Source organism: Pelmatolapia mariae, linkage group LG18, assembly GCF_036321145.2.
Source record: "Pelmatolapia mariae isolate MD_Pm_ZW linkage group LG18, Pm_UMD_F_2, whole genome shotgun sequence".
NCBI classification, from domain to species: Eukaryota; Metazoa; Chordata; class Actinopteri; order Cichliformes; family Cichlidae; genus Pelmatolapia; species Pelmatolapia mariae.
The window spans coordinates 8,687,986-8,705,325 of record NC_086243.1 but is presented as its reverse complement, the minus strand read 5'-3'; the positions used below and the strand labels follow the sequence as shown (position 1 = coordinate 8,705,325).

General features: G+C 41.4%; 1 protein-coding gene across 3 annotated transcripts; it reads left to right on the top strand.

Annotated features, from left to right (window-relative positions):
- Positions 1-3,071: 3,071 nt before the first annotated feature.
- On the top strand, positions 3,072-16,225 carry LOC134616302 (serine/threonine-protein kinase tousled-like 1-B). Of its 3 annotated transcripts, none has more exons than XM_063461054.1 (22): positions 3,072-3,533; positions 5,428-5,549; positions 6,187-6,255; positions 6,420-6,458; positions 6,576-6,651; positions 6,751-6,794; positions 6,881-6,964; positions 7,212-7,292; positions 7,410-7,502; positions 7,900-8,010; positions 8,593-8,729; positions 8,957-9,148; positions 9,330-9,396; positions 9,550-9,647; positions 10,015-10,096; positions 10,197-10,288; positions 10,384-10,473; positions 11,280-11,449; positions 11,579-11,714; positions 12,918-13,029; positions 13,123-13,230; positions 14,533-16,225. In XM_063461054.1, the coding sequence occupies exons 1-22, from the start codon at positions 3,407-3,409 to the stop codon at positions 14,680-14,682; spliced, it is 2,280 nt and encodes a 759-aa protein (XP_063317124.1). In that variant the 5' UTR covers positions 3,072-3,406; the 3' UTR covers positions 14,683-16,225. The 3 variants fall into 3 exon arrangements, with proteins under 3 accessions (XP_063317124.1, XP_063317123.1, XP_063317125.1); XM_063461053.1 differs by having other exon boundaries at positions 3,073-3,533; positions 6,875-6,964; XM_063461055.1 differs by lacking the exon at positions 6,420-6,458 and having other exon boundaries at positions 3,073-3,533; positions 6,875-6,964.
- The last annotated feature ends 1,115 nt before the right edge of the window (positions 16,226-17,340 follow it).

The window sequence follows — 17,340 nt, the reverse complement described above, 5'->3', positions numbered from 1 at the left end:
TTCCCTGCTGCTTCTTATGTCTTGCATTTTAAAACACAGCTTTTTTTTTAGCTCACATTCCCATCAGTTTCAAAATAAAACATTTTTAAAAACCCACTTTTCACCAAGAAATATGTGCACTCGCATTAAAACGCAGCTCCCTTTTCACAAACAGGAACCCTTGTGCATGGAAGTATTTTCCATTTTAGTTAACACGTTTAGAATATGTGAAATTCATGTTAACAAACTGTTAATCTTCACATGCTTTGTAGTGTTTTATGCAACAAATCAGAACATTATAATAAGCCTGTGGCCTAAAATAGACCAGATTGTTGTTAAGGGAGGGAAAAAACTAACTGATTAACTATTCTTTACTGATTGAGACATATTCAGTCCTTGCTAGGTCTTAAAGTTAGGTTAGTATGGTTAGGTAATAATGACATATTATACTGTGTCATTATTATTACTATTATTATTTAACAAAAAGCTAAATGCAGAAGCAGTGCATGAAAAACTATAACAGCCTGTGATTCAGTAACTTGTAGAACAACACTACCTATAACTTAATAACCCAAAGTAATCGTATTCCATATTATTTTATCAGTTTTTCACATCACTGTAGAGGAACTTTGCTTCACTCTTTTTTACAGCATTACTTCAGCTCAGTAAAGTTTTCAAGCAGTCATTTATGCACACCTCAGAGTCCCGCCACAACATTTCAATCAGGCTGAGGTCTGGACTTGGACTGGGCCATTGCTACACCTTAATTCTTTTCTTTCTTCGGTGGTTCTGTGGTAGATTTGCTGCTATACTTGGGATCATTGTCCTGCTGCGTGACCCAGTTTTGGCTAAGCTTTAGATGTCGGACATAAGGCCACACATCTGACTCTAGAATACTTTGGTATACAGATGAGCTCATGATGTAAAGCCCAAATCATCACCCCTCCTCCACCGTGCATCACAGTTGGTATGAGGTGTTTTCTACAGAGGTGCCAGCACTTTCTGAGGAATCAAGTACATTTGATTAGCAGCACTTAGCTGCTACTTACCCTCTTAATTCCTATAAAAGCAGTAAGGGTGTGCTTAGTTTTTCCACACACTGCGTTTTGGCTTATTTAATGTTAAATAAATAATAACTCGTTATAATAATGTTGTGTGCTGTTGTTCATTTGAGATTGTATTATAGAGTAAACTTTATTCATATGATTCTACTATTTCTTTTTTTACTATTTCTACTGTCTCTTGAATCTGTAGTTAAACTAATCATTTTAGTCCATGAGGTATGGTCATCTTCATAGGATGCGAGATTTGAAAGTTTTTCCCTTTTCAGAAGGATTCTTGATTGTCTTGTAAATATTCTGATGAGCATATTTGTAACTACTTTTAGCCTTATTGAGTAATCGCCTACACTATGCTACATAACTGCAGATACATATATTTACTAATACTATATTTCAATATTTTTTAAACTACACAGGTACATTAATTTTTATTCCAAGTCTACCTGCTTTTTTATTACTGGATTGATTCATATATCATAAAATGATATAAGGAAAGAAGGATGTTGGCATGGACTGCATCCTAAATTGTCTTACTTTTATCTGGACTTTGAACGGGTATCAAGGTATTTTAAATGTTTCTTTATTTTCTTATAATTGATCGAGTTTTTCGATGCTTGAAAATAATTGAAATACTTTAAATAGAAAATTGTTTGTTTTATATTTATTTATTTTTAACAGTTGGCCTGTTGGATGCGAGAGCTGCTATAAAAAGTCATACCTCTGCAACTGTGCAGCTACTTCTTTTCCGCTTCACTTCCTCTGCTTTGTCAAACTTTTATTATTTTCTGAAAGGCCATTATTGTTGCAGGCCTTAGCTGTGTGCAGTATAGGCAAGCCGGAGGCAGTTTGTAAAATGTCAGCCAACACTCCCGGTTTTCCATCAGGCATTTGATGCTCCTGGAATGTCGTGGCTGCTTCTTGAATATCAGCCTGCCGTCAGCCCTTTCCTCATAACACAACTCCAGTTTCATACCTGGAATTACATCATAACGGCTGAGTGACTCTGTGTGTGTGTGTGTGTGTGTGTGTGTGTGTGTGTGTGTGTGTGTGTGTGTGTGTGTGTAGATACATGGTGTAGCGTAATGTAGTACACTGCTTATACAACCTCCTGATTGCCTGTCAAGACGATTGCTCTGTTACCATGGAAACCATGTGACAAAAAAAAAAATCAGGTTACCATGGGCAGGTGCATATGAGGTGCAGTATGATCATTTGTGGCTCCGTCTGTTGCCTGATGCAATATGACTGCAAGGGGAAGCTGGGTTTGACAGACACAAAATCCGTTTTGCGGTGTGTTTACTATCACTTTGAATGTTTATCTGAACCCGTAAGATTAAAAACACTAAAAATATTAGGGATTAGGAAGCTTCCCCGCACAGTCGTTGACTCCCAGCTGCACATGTCAAGGTTACATAAATGTATTAGACAGGAATCCGAGGGAGATGTAGGCCAGACAGTTAAATGTTAGAGAGTTTTGTGTGTGTGTGTGTGTGTGCTGCCTTACACAGCAAAGGCATTTTGATGCACTGCACCAATTTTGGAACAAAAGACCTTATAGCCCAGACCACATCACTATCCTCCCACCTGCACCCCCCCATACCTTCCTTACCTCCTCCTCCTCCTCCCCGCAACTTGTAGTTCAAGACTGAAACAACAGTATATCAAGACCACAGCCCTGCCTACTGTAACACATTTACTCAGTCATCACACAGACCCTCACGCTCACTCCCTGCTGCCAAACTAAACTGGCACACTGTACGTACTACTTACAGTAGTGCGCATATCTACGTACATAAAGTCAGTTTGTATGACTATGTGTGTACATAAAGCCTACTGCGCGTTTCTCTTTCCCTTCCTTCTATCTAAGCAGACACGAACTTTCGGCCATTTTTTTGGGTGCTTGTTGTTTTCACCAAAACAGGGAGCTGTTCTCAGGTCGACGCTGAGCAGCGCCTTCTGGTGAACCTCGGGCTACTTTGGAGGAGGGTAAAATGATCCCAGATCAGTGTCTGTTTCGGTGTCACGCCATCCCCCCACCGCGCAGCTAGGCGCGCGCGAGCCTCGCGATAGCCTCGCCTACCAGAATCAAAGCTCCGCTCGCGAACTGGATGCTGACAGGCGCGCGTGCGGTCATCATGCAAAGGTTACATTGGATCGGTTTCAACGAGTCTCGAAAGAAGCCGCTCCTCCGCAGGACCCGCACGGAGCACAAAATGCGAGACGTCTAGCGACTTCGAAAGCCACGGAGTTACTCACGTTTACCGGCCCGTTTGGCGACGGCAGGTGTCAAGAACCATGAACGCGAGTTCGGGATTTCCGCGAACGGCAGTGTGTACGCTGGCTCCTCACGGCGGTAAAGTGGCTTCATGAGTGTCCAAAGTAACAGTGGAAGTGGTGGTGGAAGTTTGGAGGCGACGCCATCTTGGTCGCAGCTCTCCTCGTCCCCAACGATTTCTCAACCACAAATAACGGCGACCGCAAAGAGCAAGGAAGGTACACCAGCTCACCCAAGTGCACGACCCGCTCGCATTCTCCCCAAAGTGCGTTCTTTCCCCTCCGAGAAGTGGATTATTTTGGCCGTGTCGAGCTAGCGTTCGTTCAAGTAAAAAAAAAAATGGATGTCAAGTTCAGTGATGCCGTGAATTGGAAGCCAAATGTCAGCTGTCAGTTCAGTTGATGGCCAGTCTAAGTAGCAACGGGCTATCGTGTTTGCACAAAGGCAGTGCTAGCTTGTTGTTTCGTTTTGTTTCGCTGTCATGTTTCGTGATTTCTTGTCACTCGATCGCCGTCGATTCGAAAACAGTGTTTTTGTAGCAGTTTGTAACATCCTGTCAACAGCATCTAGTGGAATATTAAACAACGCAGCTATGCATGCATCCATTAATGCGCTGTAATGCATGACCCTGCTACTTTGAACTACCAAACAGGCCGTGGGTTGCACTTTTTTAACCAGTTTGGGCGCATTTGTTGTTCCACGTCTTTTGCGATGTTGTTGACGTGATGTTATTTACTTGTGACTCGGAGTTGCTGGATGTAATGTGACAAAACTGGCTAAATATCAGCAGTCGTTTAGACTGTTCCAGCTAAGGCCATTAGTTACAGGGCAGAGGAAAATTACTGAGACAGCGACGGTGTTACGAAGTTAGTCTGAATCAAAATCTGCGTAATAGGTACCATACCGATATAGGAATTTAGGAATAGGAATTTATTAAAAGAAATTACGCAAGACCCATAACAGTAATGTCCAAATAGACAAAATAATTCTCCCAACAAGAAGGTCTAGCTTTATAGATCACTTAACCCAAATGTTGTCTGTCCTAAAATAACCCCACATACTGTTGGTATTTTGTTGTGCTCCCAGTTTGACTGCACAAAGGTTTCATAATGTCCATTATGCCTTTTAAGGCTTGCCCCTGTGCCAGAAGCTGTGTAAAGATGACAGCCAGGAAATGTCCAATAAGGAAACAAACACTTGCAGCAGACAGCAGGGAGTATGAAGACCTGCCTTCCTCTCACTTGGGAAACTGGTTGTTGTAGGCCCAGCCTGACTGTGCGTGTGTGTTTTTATATATATATATATATATATATATATACATATATATAAATTAAACTGTATTAAACCACACACTTGTGGTTTAATATTGTGTGAATGTCGTTTTGTGCCTATTGTGGTTCTGATTTGCAACTGAAAGGTCAACCACTGAGATGCGTGAAAATGCATTTATATACTATTGAAAATTCAACTGTAAACGTGGGTTTTTTGCACAGCCTAAATAGCCTGTTTCAACAGGGTGAGGAGACGTGTAGCATTTCAATTAGACACACTGCTGCCGTCTGCTTCTTTTTTGAGTGATGTAGCAACTTGTTATTTTTCCTCCATCTGCAAATGTCCAGAAGTACTGAAATCCTGAAATGTTAGACTGCTTGAGGAAAGTGCAGTGAGGCTGTGTGACAGGCTAACTTTTAAAGAAACAATACTGTAGATGGGCCAGCTGATAATTTTTGTGTTGGCAGACTCAAGCCAGCGCGGTCTGTTCTCGTCCCATTTCTCTAGGTGTAAAATGACCTCCATGCTGTCTGTTTGCACTTACAGTGTCACTCAGCTGCTGTAATTTCCAGCATATATATTGCAAACGCGTCTTTTGAAGGGCTGCCTCCTTCCCAATCAAATGAAATGCATTTTTCTATTTTTATTCTCATTCTAATTTTTCCTCATCCCATCCCTGATACTGTCGACTTATGTATCTTCCTGTGCTCGTTTTTATTCTTATTGGGTATTTTTATTCTTTTTTTTTCACAGCAGTGTGCTCTGCTCTAATTCTGTATAGCACGATTATGGGTGATAATATAAGCGTCTCACTGTATTGTGCTTTTGTCGTCATTCCAGGCCCAATGGAGGAGCTGCACAGCCTGGACCCCAGGAGACAGGAGCTGCTGGAGGCCAGGTTTACAGGAGCTGTCAGCGGCAACACGGGAGGCAGCACTGGGAGCACCAGCGGCGGTGCTAAGGTAACACAGTACAGAAGAAGAGATAAATAAATAAAGCCTCCATTTTCATATGTCTCGCTCAAAAACAGTTAGCTGGTGAACAAAAACTTCCTCAGAAAAGTTCCCTTTGTGCATCTTTGTTTCTTGACTCATTACAGAGCTGTAAATGCCTTTGTTTTTCCCTACTGTAGGAGCTACATGAGAAATTAGCTTGAGTGTGAAAGGGGAAAAAAAACTGCCAATCCAGTCTAGTTGACAATTGGTACTTGCTAGCTGTAGAAAACATGCTTTACGGAAGTTAAAGCAGCAATGGCTAACTCCCACCATGATCAGAAGTTGCCAGAAAGCGCTACGTCACAATCCCGGAAGTAAAAACCAAACACGTGTTCCTGCTAGTGGAAAAGCAGGCAAAAAAGTTCCTGTTTTCCTAAAAAGGAGGTCATAGTTCCTGGAAATGTTCATGATTTGGAAGAGATCCAAGGGACACACCTTAGAACTGCAGAGACTAGATTCCTGTCAGATGAGCCAGCCGCGTTGCCTGCCTTCAGCATTTATTTTACTGCTGTTTACGTTTAGTAATTATTATTATAGAACTTGAATAGCTGACTTGTACTGACTGTTCTCTTGTTCTCTGTGTTTGAATTCTTGCTCTGAATAGGGTCTGGCTAATGAATCCTCTAATCACAGCTATGGAAGTCTGGGATCATCTAGTGACAAAGAGTCAGAGGTAAAACACACATACAGTCAGAGCATATTACACCACTTATTAAAGAGATGCGCAGTAATATGTGCTTATAAGCATAGCCATATTGTCAGTGTTTTCCTTGCACTGCCCACTCTTTTTGTCTGTCTCTCCTGCTACCTCCACCTCTCCCTCTTTTCTCTTCCTAGAACTCTGATTTGAAAAGAGGGAGCTCTCCTGCCTACTCAGTATGTACTCTTCCTTCCTGCTGCTCTTTCCTGCTGAACACCACCACAAGATCCTGCTTTGTTAGATAAAACACAGGGGATTCATGCTTTTCTTTTTTGTTTCATATCTATTTACAGACTCCGGAGAAGAAGCACTCTGAGTCGTCCAGAGGGAGAAAAAGGAAAGCTGATACCTATTCAGAGAGTAGTCAAGGTATGGTGGATGTCTGCGTTAAAGCAGCATGATTCGAGGGGGTTATTGATGGCTGACATTGAATTTGAACTGTTTTTTTGTTTTGTTTTGTTTTTGCAGGAAAGACCTCGACACGTGGGCCCAAGATCAGTGACTATTTTGATGTGAGTATTACAAAAACTGCTCTTTCTTCGTATCATTTGGAACCTCTTTCTTAAGTCTTAAGTTTATCCTCTGTGCAAAGTTCCAGGGTGGAAATGGTTCCAGTCCAGTCAGAGGTCTCCCATCAGTTCGCCGCTCTCCGCAGAACTCACACTCTGCCCCAGGCTCCATTGTGAGTATTTGAGAGATGAACTGGGGCTGCACCAAAGCCGAGTGTCAGCCAAATAAGGATTATTTAGCACTGTGAATTCTACAAAGCTACTCTAGTACACTTTAAGAAAACAATATGATGCTGCAAATAAGCATGTGTCCCCTAAAAGTCTTGCTCAGGGATCAGACTTACTCGATCGATTATTGGCATTGTGTACAAGTAAATGTCTGTAAATTTAAGATTTATAACAAAAAATTTGTGTGCGTAGATCCGGCAGAATAGCTCCTCACCTACTAGTCTGTGCTTTGGAGAGCACAATCTCAAAGCTTCCTCAAGCAAATGTGTCCAGGTAAGGATTACACACTGACATGATGAGGCTTTTTTCCTTCTTCTTCTTCTGCTTTTTACATTTTTATTCAGGCAGTTGTCATCTCTTACTGGTGCCTGTTTATTTGGGTTTTTTTAGACTGAACTGACGGGCCTAAAACTCGCTGCCCTGGAGAGCAACAAAAGTTTGGACCTGGAAAAGAAAGAAGGGCGAATAGATGACCTGCTCAGGGTGAGTTAGATCTCCGTGTTGATCAGCAGGTGATGAAGGATGGACGGCTGTTCAGATCGCATGGGGCTGTAGTCTCCATATCAGTCAGTTGGCCAATATGCTTTAATCTCCAGGGTTACTTTCAAAGGAGAAGGAAGTGCCTGGCTCTGACTTGTAAAACATTTATGTTGACTGAGTGTTTACATGAAGATGGATCCAAACTAAACTTGTTGGTCTGGCTGGCTAGTATCATTTTAAATAATCTAGACCATATGTCAAGGTTTTTGTTGCCATGTCCAGTTGATTGATTGGCAAGTAGGCATGATTGTAGTGGACCAAGATTTTCAAAATCACACTGGGTTTATATTACACGTAAACAGTCTTTCATTCTGTTCCTCTTTGTTTTGTTTTTTAACAGGCTAACTGTGACCTGCGACGGCAGATTGATGAACAGCAAAAACTCCTGGAGAAATACAAGGAGAGACTCAACAAGTGCATCACCATGAGCAAGAAGCTGCTCATAGAAAAGGTGTGTTTTCATACACATACATACATTTGGCTAAAAAAAAACATACTACATTTAAAGCCGATTGTTTCTCTTTAACATGTGAAAGAGGAGATGATGCGGGAGTGTATTAGCTAATGTTTACTGAGTAAACTTGAAGTTTATTGTTTGCAAAGGTGACGACATTAAAGAAAAATACATTTCTTAGTCCAGTGTTCTCTGGTGTTTTAGCTTTGCTTTGGTGCACAGCTGCTGAGAGAAAGAAAAGCGTGTTTCGGTTGGTAGGTTTTTGAACATCTTCAACAGCCACTTGTTCTCATTCGGATTCCACTGAGATAAATGTAGTATCACAGTGGTGGAAGGACTTGGTGTTTAAACAACCTCTCTTAATTCAGAGTTGTTTTGTTTCATAATATTTAAACGTTGCTTAATGCACTTTTAGTCTGCATGGTAATTGATCAGGGTTCATCACTGGAATATTTTGCTACAGTCCTTAGCTTGAATTGAAAACAGTATCGAGCCCCAGCTAAGATACTTCAACAACAGAGCCATTGTTCTAACTGTGTGCCTGCCTGTTTTTGTTTTGTTTTTTGTTTTTCCCCACAGAGCACTCAGGAGAAGCAGTCATGTCGCGAGAAGAGCATGCAGGATCGCCTTCGTCTCGGCCACTTCACCACCGTCAGACACGGAGCGTCCTACACGGAGCAGTGGACTGACGGATACGCATTCCAGAACCTGATCAAGTGATGTGTTGTTTGTTGTTTTGTTTTTAAATCAAACACAGTCAACTATTATTTATAGTTTGTGTTTGGATTCTTTGTGAAACAAAAACTTTTTTTTTTTCACAAGTGATTTTTCTGTGCAAGCTTCACTTCACAGCCACGAATATAAACAGCGATGACTTGTCTATATCCAGCCTTAGTGTTTACGTTATGATCCATTTCTTGCTTGTGCTTTTCTTTCTACACAGGCAGCAGGAGGGCATCAACCAGCAGAGAGAGGACATAGAGCGCCAAAGGAAGCTGCTGGCAAAGAGGAAGCCTCCAAATCCTGCAGCTCCCTCCCTCTCTGTGGCCTCCGCATCTGAGCCCAAGCAGCGCAAAACGAAGGTGGTTAACGGCAACGATTCTGACCCCTTCCTGAAACCCTCCTTGCCCCAGCTGTGAGTACAATGAAATAAGTATATGCTGTCTGTGAGAATGATATTAAACCACAAAAGAATGAATAGTTGTCCTCTCTTCATTGTGTTCTATGGGTAGTTTTAACTTTTTACTGAAAGCCGCGGTTAGCAGTGGTGTCATTTGGAATTCCTAGGAAAATTTGATTTCTCTGTGTTTTGGCAGACTGACCCTCGCTGAGTACCACGAGCAGGAAGAAATCTTTAAGCTCCGCCTTGGACATCTGAAGAAGGTGAGTGTTTTTTAAAAAAAAAAAGAAGCATCAACTAATAAACCAACTGTTTGTGAAAACATTGTTAAAATTCTGCTGAAAGCAATTGTTTGACCATAACTACGAGTGAAACGTTTTTTAACTGTAAAATGTCTAAATTTCATGGTTGTCCAGGAGGAGGCAGAGATCCAAGCAGAGCTGGAGCGGTTGGAGAGGGTGAGGAACCTTCATATCAGAGAGCTGAAGAGGATAAACAACGAGGACAGCTCAGCGTAAGTGTACTCGGCAACCCCGCTGAAGGATCTTGTTTACTGACAGTTAAGATGTGACTGTGGATGAGCATTAGTATTATTTTCCACAGTGGTTATTTAGTAGAGCCAATGAATGAAAACAAAATTAATGTGGAATAAAATCATCAAGTGGTCATATGATGAATATAAATCACAAAGAAGTTGGTGATTGCCTTGAGCAGCTGTGTACTCATTAGGTTAATTCCTAATTTCATTGACACCGAAACGTGCTGCATCACAAGGCAGATGATATAATAGAAACTTCACACATCCTGAACGTATGAATGGTTAGTATTTTTTTTATGCTGTGTTAATTTTTTTTTGCTCACTAAGCATCCTTCTCACTCAGATTTAAAGACCATCCCACCCTGAATGAGAGGTACCTTCTGTTGCACCTGCTGGGCAGGGGCGGCTTCAGTGAAGTCTATAAGGTATTGTCTTTGTGGAAGGACTGTGCTTTTCCTGTTTTCTCTTTGGGCGTATGTATGTTTACAGACAAAATGTATGAGCGTGCGTTCCTTTCACGTGCAGGCCTTTGACCTGTTTGAGCAGCGCTATGCTGCTGTTAAAATCCACCAGCTCAACAAGAACTGGAGAGAGGAGAAAAAGGAGAACTACCACAAGTAGGTCTCATCCACAGACACAAAATAATTGAGGTCCACAAAGACAACATGTTTCCCTATTTACACATGCTGTTTTGACACATTTTCCCTTCTAGGCATGCATGCAGGGAGTACCGGATACACAAGCAGCTGGACCATCCCAGAATAGTCAAACTGTATGACTATTTTTCCCTGGATACTGACACGTGAGTGACCTGTGACATCTGCCAGCTGCTGCCCTGCTGGGTTCACATATCCTCAGGATGCGCCTCTCTCAGCACTGTGTTAAAAACCTTTTTTTCTAATGGCTATAAACCAGCAATAGTGCACACTAGTTAGTGTTGAAGCTTTTCAAAGACCAAACCCAGTAAATATTCAAATAATGCATGAATTGTTTGTGTTGTGCCTCGAGGCTCTAGTTCAGGGTGGTATCAGATTAGAAAATCACAGTGGAATGTATGATTCAGTGTTAACGTGCTCTGACAATGGATGTTATTTTTTGAAGGTTTAACTTCTGTCTCTGAGTGTTAACTCAGCACATGAGGTGTAGTCACCCAGACTCGGAGAGTGCTTAAAGAAAGTGGCAGCCAGTCTCACATACCCAAATGAGGGCATTATATGTTTGTCCAGATAGACAGTTTAAATATTTCTGAGGTTACTTTTGCTCATATTGTACCGACTTCGCAAAGTGTTCCTTGGATAACTAAGCAGCTCGCTTACATGGCTGGAAACTGAGATCGGTCTCATTAAATAGCACAAAGTCCTGACCCTGACCTCTGACCTACATATGGGGGAAGGAAACGTCTCTTCTTAGCCTCTAGGCTTTTCCATCTCCTGAGAGAAGGTATACTGGTTAATCAGTGTATCTAGCTCCTTAAGGATCACTAAACTGATGACAAGCTGAAGTTGCAGATACTGTTCTCGTCTTGTTTGTTCATCGTTTTTTTTTTTGTTTGTTTGTTTGTTTTTTTGGTTTCCTCGGTATGTAACCATGTGCATGTGTCTTTATTAGGTTCTGCACGGTGTTGGAGTTCTGTGAAGGAAATGACCTGGACTTCTACCTGAAACAAAACAAGCTAATGTCAGAGAAAGAGGCACGCTCTATTGTCATGCAAATTGTCAGCGCGTTGCGCTACCTCAATGAAATCAAACCCCCCATCATCCACTACGACCTGAAACCTGGTTAGTCTCCTGTTTGACATGAAATCAAAGTCAATTGTTGTTCCTGTAATCATTTTTAGTGTTTCACTGTTAAAGCAGGATATCTGATTGTTAAACACTTACTGAATCTCCTGCGTTTGTGGCAATTAGGTAACATCTTGCTGGTGGATGGTACAGCATGTGGAGAAATCAAAATCACAGACTTTGGCCTGTCCAAGATAATGGACGATGACAACTATGGTGTTGACGGCATGGATCTCACATCACAGGGAGCGGGCACCTACTGGTAACACACACACACACACACACACACACACACACACCCTAATACCCTTCCCAGACTGACAGACAGGTTAAACCCATGATTGCAGATTACCTGAAAGAGACAGCGCACTAAATCTGTGGGCGTATGTCGTGTATAAATCGTGTCTCTGTGCTACTAATAAGATGTACAGTGAATTGTGGCTATCATTTTTTTAAATATGGTAGGAATAGAGTCAAGTATGGATCTGCACAGGTTATAGTCCTGAACTTACCCACATGAGAAGAACAATAACAAAGATGTCACATGCAGCATGCTATCCCATAGAAGGAAACAGTGGAGGGTGTGGAGGGCTAAAAGTCCCGAAATGAAATAAATAAATACATCTGTGAATAATTATGTAAATGTGTCAGAAATGAATTTCAATTGAAAGTAAGGAAATGAATACATCATAAATAAATATATCAATAATTATTGAAAATATTTGCTTATTATTTAAAAACATTGAAGTATTTCACAGTAATTATTTCATGATTCGTGTACTGCAGTGCATCATGAAATCGTTTAAACTGTCGCTATAGCTCGTCAACGTCTGATTGGTTACCTTGCATATAAAGGTAAGACGGAGAGATCTCAAATAATGGACTGATGGGAGTGGTGATGTGGACCATCAGGTATCCCAGAATGCATTGCGAAAGCCAGCTATTAACTGACCGAGTGATCAGAATGCATCATACCCACTAAGAAAAGCCTGCTCCAGGCACACAATTTTCAAAACCCCTGTTGACCTTCACCACTCAGTGAATGGTAAACGCTGGATATAATTATCCTATGTTATAACTGACTAGTGATGTCTTCTTGATTTCACTGTTTTGTCTTCCTGAGCAAATTGGTTTGGCCGAGATTAATGAGATAAATTGAAAATTCATTTTAGCACTTTTAGTCCTCTGTAAGGCAGAGCGTATAGTTTTATTTATAAATGAATTTGCAGCACAAAAAAAATGCACAAAGCCCCAAATTTTGGCCTCTTGTCGAACAGCTGGTGCTCTGTATGCAAGTGTGTAGTTGTGGTATGTCTGAGTGTGTAGATTGTGCCTGGAGAAATCACACCTCTACCTGCCCGCGTATGGAAGCAGCTCAATTCAGTTTTTTAAAGATAATGTCATGTATTTCTGATCTGATATACGATGTCCTTTTTTAAATCTGTTTGCTTAATCTTGTATTTAGGTACCTTCCTCCAGAGTGCTTTGTGGTGGGGAAGGAACCACCTAAGATCTCCAACAAGGTGGATGTCTGGTCTGTGGGAGTGATCTTCTTCCAGTGCCTCTATGGACGCAAGGTGCTGCATCGTAACACCATGCGTCACAACATCCAATGTCAGATGAAGTGGCATGAACATTTTGAATTTGAATCTTGTGTTTTGTTTTTACAGCCGTTTGGTCACAATCAGTCACAGCAGGACATCCTCCAGGAAAACACCATCCTCAAAGCCACAGAAGTCCAGTTCCCAGCGAAACCACAGGCCAGCACGGAGGCAAAGGTAACGCACACACAGACACGTTTACAGACACACGAGGACATTTACTTTATTGATACAGCTGCTATAAAATGGATGCTGCTTGCGCTTAGTTTTACTCCTGCTGCTCGATATCTCAAATTGCATGAACATTATGTTCATAGTGATGCAATATTTCAGCATTAATGCAATAAAGCTGAAACTCGGGACTGAAAAGTAGCCTGTAAATGGCATCTCCTAATGACCTTTAACCGCATAGCATCTTAATGGTGAGTTAATAGTGGGCGCTGTGGATAAAATCTTCTATTTTTTACATCAGCTCTAAAAATCTTAATATAGTAAATGTTCTTTAAATTCAACTAAAAGGAATATTCATAGATTTAATAACCATGCTGGGACGTCTGTTTTGGGCCCAGGTAATTCAATACCTGACAAATGGATCTGCTGTTTGACAGTAATGCAAAATCCTGTAAAACCCAAAGTGACATGAAACAGTCCATCAGTAAATAATCACATCTGGTGAAATGTAGAGATATTAAATCGAGGCAAACCTTGTGTACTTGAAGAGATAAACTTTTATATTATTTTAAAACAAATGTAATGACCTATTTGTCTGTGGTGTGAAAGAAATCAGAAAAATTCACTGGTTTTAGTTTCTCACATTTCAAGATGATTTTTTTCTTTTTTTAAGCGTAAGCAGGGTGAGACTTGCGTTGCAGTTTTGGCTACAGTTGCACACTAATGTGTTAATAATTAACAGAGATTTAGTTTGGCAGTCCAGCGACACGTTGACACATGTTCGTTCATCTGAGTCAGCTGCAACCAGTAGTTTCCTATTCCTAGACTTTAGTTGGGTGGGACAGCCAGCTATACATGATTCATTTTAGTATTTCTTTAGCTAGCTGCTAGCTACGCCCCTTCCTTTATCATGTCTTGTTTCCTACCCAGATGGCTCACTGACCACTGGTAGTCCCTGATATCATTCAGCTGTTTCTCCAGAGAGGATCTTGTCCTACACTAGACTCCAACTACACCTTTCAGAGCTGAAGTAGCTGACAGTAGTCTGTGTTCTGGCCTGAAAATTTGCTGCAAGCTGGAGTGACACTCAAATGAGAGCCCATAGCTGGTGGAGAAATTTTAAATGTCAGGCACAGCAGAATAAGAATACCCAGCCACTCGCAGTTCACCTGTGAGAGATGTACCGGAGAAGCAGCTGATAATATTGCCTTGCCATAAATAGGATCTAAATTAGTGGCAAACAGTAACAAAAGGTAGAGCAGCATATGTCTCCTATCATTTTAATTTGTGCTGTTTTGTGCTCTGCAGGCGTTTATCCGCCGCTGTCTGGCCTATCGCAAGGAGGATAGGTACGACGTTCACCAGCTGTGCTCGGACACCTACCTCCTCCCTCACATGAGACGCTCAAACTCCTCCGGCTCTCTGCAGCCCTCCGCCTCATCTCTTCCCACCTACTGACTAACATTCTGATGGGACCGTCTGGCCAGTCTTGAGGCAGGAATGTTCATCGATTAGTAGATGTGGATCTTTTCTTTTTCTCCACCTGAGCTGTTGCTAAAACGGATACATTAGCAACAGAACAGGAGAAAAGATGGAAAAATGAGAGGAAATAAAGGCTGATCATGCCCTTGAACTCAATTGCGTGAGAGAGGAGACGGAGTATAAAGCGAAGGAATAGATGGGGAGAAGAGCGGAAAGCAGATGATGACGACGATGATGATGAATCTAGAGGATTTGTTTAAGGAATTAACTCCTTAAAAGACATTAAATGACCTGCTCCCTTCTCGTAGCTCTATATACATCTACATGTAGACACACACACGTCATAAAACACTTCATGAGGTGGCTAAAACTCACGTCAACATAACGCTGCAGTTACAGTCTCGATGCTAATGAGGGCGCTGACCAGCAGGGGTCAGAAGATGGGGGTTAACGGACATGCAGAGGAGGCACCGGTGTTTGAGGCGACCTGCAATTCATTTTAATGAGACGCCCTAATGACTTTACCTGTAGCCTCCTATCTGCACCCCACAGGGATTAACTTAAAAAGTGATCTGAGACGAGGACTTGGAAGTGACCACGTAACCTTTATCAGACTTGATGTTTAAAAAAAAAAAAAAGGAAAAAAGTGACATTATATTTCTGGATTCAGTTTGCGTTTCCAATCCAGATTACCTTCATCTGGTCTCCTAGCTGGCTTTTAGCACTGCAATGTGGGCTTTATTCCTGCTTCATCAAATTTCACTTCCATTCACTTTTTTTTGTCCTCCTTCTTTTTTGTTGCTTTACAACATAATTGAGGTCTACAGGAAGTGGATCTGTGAATCTGTCTTAATCGTTTTTTGTTCAGGTAAAAAATCCGTCATGTTGTCCCACCCGCCTGCCAGCTCGCCTGCCAGCTCGCCTGAAGAAGAGGCGGTTGGGGGTGGGGGGGCTGGATCAGCTGTTACAGCTATTGCTGTCATCAGGACGCAGAATTGGTTGTAGATTTCAATCACTAGCAGATCAATAATATTGAGGCTTTTCCTTGCTACCACTTTGCTCCGTTTAATTTGTATCTCCTCCTGAAAGCTGTTCTCAGTTTGCTGCTATAAGTGTCGCTTTTAGTTTGTAACACGTCTGTGAATGATTTTCACCTCGCATATGTGCATACTTGAACTGTGTTAAGAGGATTTTTTTGTTTTGTTCTTATAAAATAAGACGCCCGCTGTGCTGTTCAAGGGAATGCAACACATTCTTCTGCCACCAACATTCAGCCTCTGTGTTTTTTGTTTTTTTTTTGGTCCATTTCCCAACCACAACACTTTTTTGATTATTTTGATGTAAAAGTCCGACAGACCTATAGAGCAAAGGCCCAGTGGGCTGTGTAGTGAGAAATGTTCATGCCAGCAGAAGTGTGCACGCTCCAGGTTGGCTGCGGTTGCAGCAAGATTTACTCCGGCTAGAGTTCGAGTGGATATATCCAAATGTTGTCATTGTCTAAATAAAACACTTACCTGTATGGTTTTGTGCCTTTTACGCCCTCTCAAATGTAGGCAGCGTGGATCCCGGATTGGTAAGAATTTTATGTGCCGAAAGTGATAAGGGGATTGATAAAAGTAATGCCTTAATTTAAAAATTTATCCTGAATTGATTGTTGACATGTTAGCTGTTAGATGGGTTAAAAACAAACAAACTCAACATCGATTCAGAAACATTACAAGAGCATTAAACCACAGGAGAGGAGCTCCCACGGCTTGTGTGAAAGTGAAAGCGAGTGAGGAAGTGGAATAACAAGTTTCCAGTTTAATAAAAGAAACAAACACACCCCTCTGTTTTCATCTGCTGAACAGAACGGTGTGAAGTATCAGGTACATACAGAAAAACATTTTTTAATAGAAATACATCCATTAGTAAAGTAAAAGTCATATCATGTTAGGAATCTGATGCTAGGCTTCGTCATTAAAAGATTGCCTGACAAGTACTAGTTCCTGCTGTGCGACCCATATTTCCTGTGGAGGGTTATGTAACTTTGGTAGAAGTGCAACAAGATGGAGACTGGAGGAAGGCGATAACACCCATGTGGTAATTGCCACATGGTCTGCAATATTTATATATGCGTAGCTACATATATATGTGTGTGTGTATATAGATATATATATATATATATATATAGAGAGAGAGAGATCTATATAGATAGATAAGACTTGGTAGTCACTTCATTAGTTACACTAATGGAGACAGTTTTGCCTTAAGAACATCCTTAATTCTTTGTGGCATAGATTCGACAAGGTGCTGGAAACATTCCTCAGAGATTCTGGTCCATATAAACATGATGACATCCTGTTCCACCACATCCCGAACAGATTGAGATCTGCAGACAGCGAGCTTATTGTCATGTTCAAGAAAGCAGTTTGAGATGATTGAGTTTTGCGACGTGTGTTATACAGGCATGATGGATACGCTGGTAATAAAAGGGATGAACATGGTCAGTAACGATATACAGGCAAGCTGGGGTGTTTAAACAATGCTCAGTCGATACTGAGTCCGAACTGCTGGTACAAGGCAGGATGGAACCATGCGTTCATGTTTTTTATGCCAAATTGAGAGCCTATCATCCGACAGAAATCAAGGCTC